This window comes from Salmo salar, chromosome ssa20 (assembly GCF_905237065.1).
Source record: "Salmo salar chromosome ssa20, Ssal_v3.1, whole genome shotgun sequence".
Classification (NCBI taxonomy): domain Eukaryota; kingdom Metazoa; phylum Chordata; class Actinopteri; order Salmoniformes; family Salmonidae; genus Salmo; species Salmo salar.
Window position 1 is genome coordinate 72,798,329 of NC_059461.1, and position 8,845 is coordinate 72,807,173.

General features: G+C 45.3%; 1 protein-coding gene across 1 annotated transcript; it reads right to left on the reverse strand.

The window, feature by feature from the left end:
• Positions 1–1,298: 1,298 nt before the first annotated feature.
• On the reverse strand, positions 1,299–8,493 carry LOC106581286 (cis-aconitate decarboxylase). Its single transcript, XM_045703909.1, has 6 exons — positions 8,242–8,493; positions 6,585–6,642; positions 5,678–5,865; positions 4,709–4,801; positions 3,526–3,731; positions 1,299–2,602 (listed from the first exon to the last, which is right to left on the reverse strand). Exons 1-6 carry the CDS (start codon positions 8,257–8,259, stop codon positions 1,657–1,659), a joined length of 1,509 nt encoding a protein of 502 aa, XP_045559865.1. The 5' UTR covers positions 8,260–8,493; the 3' UTR covers positions 1,299–1,656.
• Between the last annotated feature and the right edge of the window lie 352 nt (positions 8,494–8,845).

Here is an 8,845-nt window from a genome sequence, read left to right on the forward strand (position 1 = left end):
ACCCATGCCGCTCATGAGTACAGCAACAAGTTGTCATATGGCACAATACACTTCTGATCAAATTCGACCCACGTAATCAATTAAGCTATGCCAGCCTGAACATGTTTCCAATTCGTACAGTTCCATTTACAACCATGAAAACCAATAGGCTTCCAAGAAAACCATAATAGAATGAATCGATTTCTATGTGGAAACATTCCGATATGCACACCCATTAAAGTGAGTGAAGTGAGCGCCAGTTTATGCTCTCACTAGAATACAGTGTCCCAACCACAATAATATACTGACCATTAGGATCTGAAATCAAGGATGAGCAAATAACATGTATATTTCTCCTTAGAAACTACAACCAGGAAAATATGTGACACTGAGTTGATGGTTCATGTTTTGATACAGTGAGTTTAACAAAGAGGAGAAAACAGGTGAGATGCAGAGTTTTCAACCTTTTTATTTAAAGATTAAAGTATAGAATAAGAATAATACACGATTGATATAATATAAGACAGTTTAACTCCTCTCAAAATACAGAATAAGAAAATGAAGTATATTGATTTAATGTACATATACATCTATAGCACAGCCATCCTTCAAATTAATTGTTTCCATTCTCCCAATCCACACAGAACGGTAGAGATACATTGTCAAGTAAACACAGTAAATACATAAATGGATGCAGTAAAAGGTACAGTACTTTATAATAATTTAGCTTTGATTGTTTAGATAATTTAATGTACAGTTAAAGTTAATCACCTATAATCTCTCCCACCTCCCTCACATTGAAGGTAGATTCTTAATTTAAACTTAATTTAGCTTTAATTCTTTAAATCATTCAATGCACTTAAATGTCACTTCCCTCACATTGGAAGTAGATTCTTCATCATAACTTGTCTCACAGTAGAAAGTGTTAAAATGCTACAAGCAAAGTCCCTTCATGACACCATAGTAAACAGCAGTGGTGGAAAAAGTACCCAATTGCCATACTTGAGTAAAAGTAAAGATACCTTAACAGAAAATGACTCAAGTGAAAGTGAAAGTCACCCAGTAAAATAGATACTTGAGTAAAAGTGTAAAAGTATTTGATTTGAAATATACCATAAGTATAAAAAGTAATATTACTTATATACTACTAAAAGTAGTATTTTTTTTATTTATGGATAGTCAGGGGCACACTCCAACGCATCATTTACAAATGAAGCATTTGTGTTTCGTGAGTCCTCCAGATCAGAGGCAGTAGGGATAAGCAGGGATGCTCCCTTGATAAGTGTGTGAATAGGACCATGTTCCTGTCCTGTTAAGCATTCAAAATGTAATGAGTACTTGTGGTGAATGTAGTGAAATAAAATGAAAAGTTGTCAAAAATATAAATAGTAAAGTACAGATACCCCCAAAAACTACTTAAGTAGTACTTTAAAGTATTTTTACCTAAGTAATTTACACCACTGGCAAACAGAACATCCAAGACCAACGTAAGTTATGCACACCTGAAGATGCAAGCTCTTGGTCTGTATATGTCTATAAACACCTGATGTAAAATGCAGAAAGATCAGCTAGTCAGAAAAGAGTGCTGTGATGAGGTATATATCTTTGTGTGTGTGTGTGCGCATGAGAGAGAGAGTGTGTAGGTATGTGTGCACGTCTGTGATGTGTGTGTGTGTTTCAATGCAGCAGTGCCAGTAGAGGAGAGCAGTCCTCCAGTCTGTCCAGTCCCTCTACAGCTTCAATCAGCCCCTCCACCTTTTCCCTGGGTAGGACCGCACCCGCGTTGCTACGGAACTTCTTCCTTAGACTTTCATTGGTCAGCGGGTTGCGCCAGTGACCATAAAAAGTATCACAGCGTCCCTTCAGCACATCCCCACCCACCAGCGTCACCTGCACCTCACCATACATGCGGTCGAAGTTAGCCGGGTTGTCATGGGGATGCTCAACGCGGACACGCCCCAGCAAGGCCAGCAGGTCGGGTCGCTGTAGTGCCTCCTGGGAGAATGAGAGCACGGTGACCTCCCCGTCCAGCAGGGCAGAGCAGGCATTGAACTGGAAGGAGTGTCTGGCCTGGTGCTCCGACTCCGGGAATGGACGGTTAATGTACTTGGAGTGGGGAACCCTCAGCAAGATGTCCTGGACCTGACCTACAACCTGTGACCCTTGCCCCATCCCCTGTGACCCCAGCTCCCCCAGCAGTAGCTTGTGCACTGAGGCAGCAGCGTCGGCCACCCAGTGCATCCCCAGGTGGGCCGGGAACCTCTTGAACCCCATGTCCTGGTCCTCCAGTAGGAACCGCAACCCAGCCTGCTCTGGTGAGGTCAAAGGTTGTGGGGCGTAGTCCTCGTAGAAGGCGCTGAACCCCGCGACCCCGGCGGTGTCATCCAGGACCCTGGGCGAGGCCTCCAGTCCTATTGAGGACAGCAGAGCCGCCTCCAGCCCCAGCCGCGAAGCGTTTCCGATGTGGAGGGGTTTAGACTGGGTGGCCGCGTTCGCCATGGGGGCTCCTGATAGGCTGGCAGCGATGGCCAGGGCGTGGCTACACTGAGAGCGTTCCAGAGAGAGGAGGCGGGCGCAGGCTGCAGCACTACCCAGAGTACCCACGACGGTGGGGGGGTGGAATCTGGAGGGAGGGGGAGGGGTGAGGAGGGGGGTGTGGAGGGAGGGAGGAGGGAGGGAGGGAGGGAGGGAGGGAGGGAGGGAGGGAGGGAGGGAGGGAGGGAGGGAGGGAGGGAGGGAGGGAGGGAGAGACAGAGAGAGATCAGATGTTTTGGAGGCACATGTCTATTTTAGTAGCAGCCTAATTGAGTAATCTTGAGTAAAGTGTCTGTCTCAGTCATTATTAAATGATTGCTGGGCCAGTGAGTACAAGTGTCTGTCTAGCAGGTTGACGTTTATTGTCGTGGATCTTGTCCTGGAGGCATAACTGAGCGCTTTCCCCTTAGATAGGCCAGCTGCAAAATCAAAATCGGCTATATTCATGAAAACAAATATTAGCCTTTTGGTCTTAATTTAAGGTTAGAGTTAGGCAATAGGGATAGCAGTGTGGTTAAGGTTACAGTTAGGTTTCAAATCTGATTGTATGACTTTGTGCCTGTGCCAAGTAGTGACCACTCTGCAGAGCTGCCTCCAGAACAAGATTCCTGATCAAAAACACTAACCTGCATTTGTCTAAAGTGAGGACAGGTGTCTGTCTAGTGCAGAATGGAATACTACTGGACAGGACAGCCATCTGGTCTATACAGTTTAGGTCTGCGTAGGGAGGAGAGGCTGAGAGTCTGTTTTAGCGGTATTGAGGGATTTAACAAATTATAAGTCATTTCACCACATTCTCACAGTGTAAACACAGTAGAAGGCTGTAATGGTGTTTAAACACCTATGTCTGACGGAATCCACCTGTTAAACTAAACGAATTAGACTAGCCACTGAGCCTCTCCTATCCCAGAGACAGGCTGGTAGAATACCACACAAACAGACCTGTAGGCATCGAGAATACTTTATTTTACAGCCCCATAGAGAGCGCCAGAGTAATGGTCCAGTCCTCACCTCTTGGGGATGTTCTGAGCCTCGTTGGAGAACCTCATCAGGCGTCCCTGGACCTCTATCCCAACATTGAAGGCCAACAGGAAGTCCCGCCCACTAGGCTTTCTGTTGTTGGGCAGCATATCGCTGATCGCCAGTAAGGCAGGAAGGACCGCCCCCGACGGGTGAGTAGCAGGGTGCCAGGTGTCGTCAAAGTCCATGGAGTGGGTCTGTACAGGACAACCGACACGCAACAGGCACACGATAGACACAGTTAGCCCAGACACAACAGACAACAGATACAGTTATCTTGGACAACAGACAGACAATGGAGACAGACAATGGAAAGACCACAGTTATTATCAGACTCATTGCTTTAATGATTCAAATTTTATTTAAATTACAAAACCAAGGAAGGTGGGTGTACACAGTTGGTTTACCACATGAGACAATAAATAGTGACAAATACTGACAATTATATGTGAGTTGCTGGATGTTTTTATGTCATGCTGGATACTCTGACTTTATGACCTGTCTGTCTGTCTGTCTGTCTGTCTGTCTGTCTGTCTGTCTGTCTGTCTGTCTGTCTGTCTGTCTGTCTGTCTGTCTGTCTGTCTGTCTGTCTGTCTGTCTGTCTGTCTGTCTGTCTGTCGTAGTACGAGCCCTATAGTGTCCACATATATCTCTCTGTTATGACTCTCCCTCTCTGTTAACAATAATGTACTAACCCTAGCCAGCAATGATCTAGTGTAAAAACTGTAGCAGACATTGTCCAGCATGCCTAGGCCTCTATCTGCCCATCATCGCTTCACATTTATATTGAGACCTGTCTATCTGTCTAACTCTAACCCACAAACAGAAGGTGAAGGTTGAGGGTTTCCTTTTTCCAGGTTGTGTGGCTGAATGACTGTGGTGGTGGTGGTGGTGATGTGGTATAAGACCAAGTCCATATTATAGCAAGAACAGCTCAAATAAGCAACAGGAACAACATTCCATCACTACTTTAAGACATGAAGGTGTCTGTGGTACACGAGCAATGGACATTAGACCGGTTTAAATCTGTACTTTGGTCTGATGAGTCAAAATTTGAGATTTTTGGTTCCTACCACCGTATCTATTGTCTCTCCGCTACAGTGTCTATGCTCTTGTACCTTACATATATCTACACTCATGTCTATGCAGAACTACTGTAGATGTATCTACTCACGGCCACTCCGTTGACGAAGGCAGCAAGGGTTGGGGAGAGTCTGGTTCCTCCGCGTCCGTAAACAGAACTGACCTCATTGGGAGCATACATGTGCTGCAGGACACAGGATAGACAGTAGGGAGAGGTAGAGAGAAAGAACAGATGGACAACATAACTGTTAAAACAACCTGTTTTTCTCCTCTTCCTAACAACACTGTGTCCATATCACGCTGTGTTTCCACACAGCTACACATGAACTTAATCACCATGGGGACTGTGAGTGACCAATCTTTACAGAGTACATTCCTTCATTCCTGTCCTGACTAAGTGATGACAGAGTGTCTGCCTCTAACAGTTATGTAGTCTGTCAACTGTCTCTGTCTAACCTTAACCCTAGCTCCAGTGACTGTGTGTTGTCTGCAGGCTGCCTCTTACGCACTGTTACAACACTGGGCTGGACTCATAGAGCTGTCAGTAAGGGAAAAGCCCTTGCCTCATCACGTGGTGTCCTCTCCTTCATCTGCACTGATGTGCCAACTTGGTAGATTGACATTACTACAAGCTATCTGCTTTCACATCAGTTAGGGGTAGGGTGAAGGGTGAAGGGAAGGAGACGAGGAGAAAAGGAAGCTGAAAGATGCTGGTTCAAGTCCGGGAATGGAACTGAACTAGCAGCTGAGAAGCTGCTCGTCTCTGAGCCCATACACCATCGCCTGCCGTTGGGCCCTTGAGCAAAGCACTTAACCCCCCACAATTGCTCTGCATCCAGGGGCGCTCTGTGCGGCTGACCCTGTGCCTCTCAACGTGTGTATATCTAGGGGTGTTGGGAAAGGCAGAAGACAAGTTTCTGTTGTAACCAATGGACAATAAAGTGCAAAAAAAGAATGTATGCATTCACTACTGTAAGTCGCTCTGGATAAGAGCGTCTGCTAAAATGACTAAAATGTAAAAAAAACTGTAAAATGTAAAGTATCCATTCTATTATCTCACCTGACAGTGTTGTAGGGCCAGCTGGAAGACGTGTGTGGTGCTGCCCAGTAGTCCCACTCCGATGGAGTCCAGAACCATCCTCTTGCTACGGTGGAGCAGGGTGTGGGTCAGGTGGTGGGGCTGGACACCCTGGATGAACTGTCCAAAACTGTCCGTCACACTGTCCTCTGAGTCTGGACACTGTATTACTGGAAGGAAGGAGGAGAGCAGGGGGATGGGAGGAAATGAAGAGTGATGAGGAGGATGATGAGGAGAGAAGGAGGGGGAGGAGAGGAGGAGGCGGAGGGGGGTGAGGGGTGAGGGAGGAGAGGTGGAAAGGGGCAGGAAGAAAGGGGGAGAGGAGGAGGAGGGAGGGAAAGGGGGAGAGGTGTTGAAGAGGACGAGGAGAGGGGAGAAAAAGGGAGACGAGGACAGGAGGAGACAAGGAATGTTTAAAACCTCCCCAGTATGTTCTAAGCTCAGTTTATTCACGTCTGAACTGAGACGGAGAAACAGAGGAGAGTTAGAGAACCAACACAGACAGCCTATGTCAATGTAGGTCTATGTAGCCTAGGTCTATGTACAGTATAGACCTGACCAACACATCCTGTATGAATAGAACAGAACAGACCAATATTTACTACTGTCAAACATAAGCATTCTCATATCCAAGCCAGAAAGAAACCCTTAGCTAACGCGTTTCTGTGTGTGTGTGTGTGTGTGTGTGTGTGTGTGTGTGTGTGTGTGTGTGTGTGTGTGTGTGTGTGTGTGTGTGTGTGTGTGTGTGTGTGTGTGTGTGTGTGTGTGTGTGTGTGTGTGTGTGTGTGTGTGTGTGTGTGTTTTGATATTGTGATAAAGGAAAATCCTAACACAGGATGGAGACAGCAGAGAGTACCCAGTACAGAGTAGAGTGCTGAGCAGAGCTTACTGTCCAGGGCAGACTGGTGGAGTCCTCTCAGTGTAGCAGACATGGGTCTGAAGGATCTCTGACAAACACACAAACAGACAGACAGCAGTATGTCAGTAATACAGTCCTGACAGACGGATAGAGAGAAAGAATGAACATAAAACAGCAAAAACACAAAACTTTCAGTTTGTTGTTTTCAGTTTAACACTTCTTTGGGATAGGGGGCGGATGAAAAGCGTGCCCAAAGTAAACTGCCTGCTACTCAGGCCAAGAAGCTCGGATATGCATATAATTGGTAGATTTCGATAGAAAACACTCTAAAGTTTCTGAAACTGTTAAAATAATGTCTGTGAACTTAGCAGAACTGAAATGGCAGGCAAAACCCTGAGGACAAACCATCCCAAAAAAAATGAATTTCATCCTACCACTGATTTCAATGGCTGGCACTTTTATAATAGGGCGAAATCGTCCCCGATTGCAGTTCCTAGGGCTTCCACTAGATGCCAACAGTCTTCAGAAAGAGTTTCAGGCTGGTTTTTAGAAAAATTAGGGAGAAGTTGAAGTTTTTCTAAGTGGCTCCCATTCTGGCTGTAGTTTCCAAGCGCATGGCCGAGACAGCGCGTTCTTTTTGTTTATCTCCGGTAAAGACAATAACGATTCTCCGTCTTAAATTTGATTGCTTATTTGCGTATTAGGGTACCTAAGGATTGATTATAAACGTTGATTGACTTGTTTGGTTAAATTTATTGGTAACGTTTGGGATTAATTTTGTACGCATTTTGAAAGAGGGAAACCGAGTGGATTATTGACTGAAGCTCGCCAGCTAAACTGAGTTTTTATGGATATAAAAAAGGACTTTATCAAACAAAAGGACCATTTGTAATGTAACTGGGACATTTTGGAGTGCCAACAGAAGAAGATCTTCAAAGGTAAGGCATATATTATATCGCTATTTCTGACTTTCGTGTCTCAACTCCCTGGTTGAAAATGATTGTTATGCATTTGTGTGCTGGACGCTGTCCTCAGATAATTGCTTGGTTTGCTTTCGCCGTAAAGCCTTTTTGAAATCTGACACCTTGGCTGGATTAACAACAAGTTAAGCTGTATTTCACTGCAATTTCACCGGCTGTTGTCCAGGTGGGACGTTAATGTCCCATCTATCCCAAAGAAGTTTTAAAAAAATGACCTGTGTGTTATTTGACACTTCAGATAAAGAGACGAGTACTGACCCAAACAGCGTTCGATTGGTGAGCTGTGTGTAGCCAGGTGTGGCATGAGTCATTAAAACAGAATACCCCATGACTACATCAAATTATTTTTAAAAACACCTGATGATAAAGCTTGAGTCTTGAAGTATTCACCATACAAATCACAGACAGACATACATACAACTTTATTCTCTCTCGGCTTCTAACCCCACACACTGACGGTCAGTGGAATAGAGAGAATCCCACATATATCAATGTATGATGAATGAGTTAATGCATGGTGTACATATAGCTCATATTACAGCTCATATTACATCACCAACAGTCAACAACATCCCTTCTAGGTCTCTAACCAGACACACTGACAGGGAATGGGATAGAGAGAGACCCATACTATAAATATCAATAATTTCATATAATTCTCTTATAGGTTATATGCATGGTGAGTGACCATAGTGACTGGTGCTTACCTGTACTTTGAAGAGCATGCCTGTCTGTCGTCACTCTCTCTGTGGTTAAATTCTTCTCTCGTTGTTTGACTGTCTGTCCTCTGTTTTGTCGTTTTAGGCTCTTCTCTCTGTTTGTCCTCCTTCTCTCAATTCTTCTTTCTGTTCCTCGTAGATCTGTTGGTGAGATTGAGGGGTAGATGAATGGCTGGAGGAAGAGTATATGGAGGAAAGGAGGCAGGTTGTCTCTCAGGTGAAGTCTGTCAGTCTTTTATACTCCAGAGGGACAAAGATCCCCGATACTGGGCAGGGAGAGGGAGGGAGTGGGACGGAGGGGCGGGGGGGCGACAGAGAAGGTCAGGGAAGGGCAGGGAGGGGGGCAGGGGGGGACAGATAAGGGTGGGAGGGGCATACAGGGGAACAGAGAGAGGCAGGAAATTCTACAAACAAGAACCTCTACTACAATAACATGCTGGGATTTTCCCTCACCATCATCATCAGCATCAGGAGGAAGGCATTTCCTTCTTAGGTAAGGTGTGATGTTATACTCCAGAGAGACAAAGATCCCTGACACAGGACAGAGAGGGGCAGGGGGGTCATTCCACCATTTCAGTGCCTTATGAGATGT

Coding starts and splice junctions, on each gene's coding strand:
- LOC106581286 (XM_045703909.1), bottom strand. Junction 4,802..5,677: donor TGGCCCTACAACACTGTCAG/GTGAGATAATAG, acceptor TGTGTCCTGCAG/CACATGTATGCTCCCAATGA. Junction 3,732..4,708: donor CCTTCGTCAACGGAGTGGCC/GTGAGTAGATAC, acceptor TGTCCTGTACAG/ACCCACTCCATGGACTTTGA.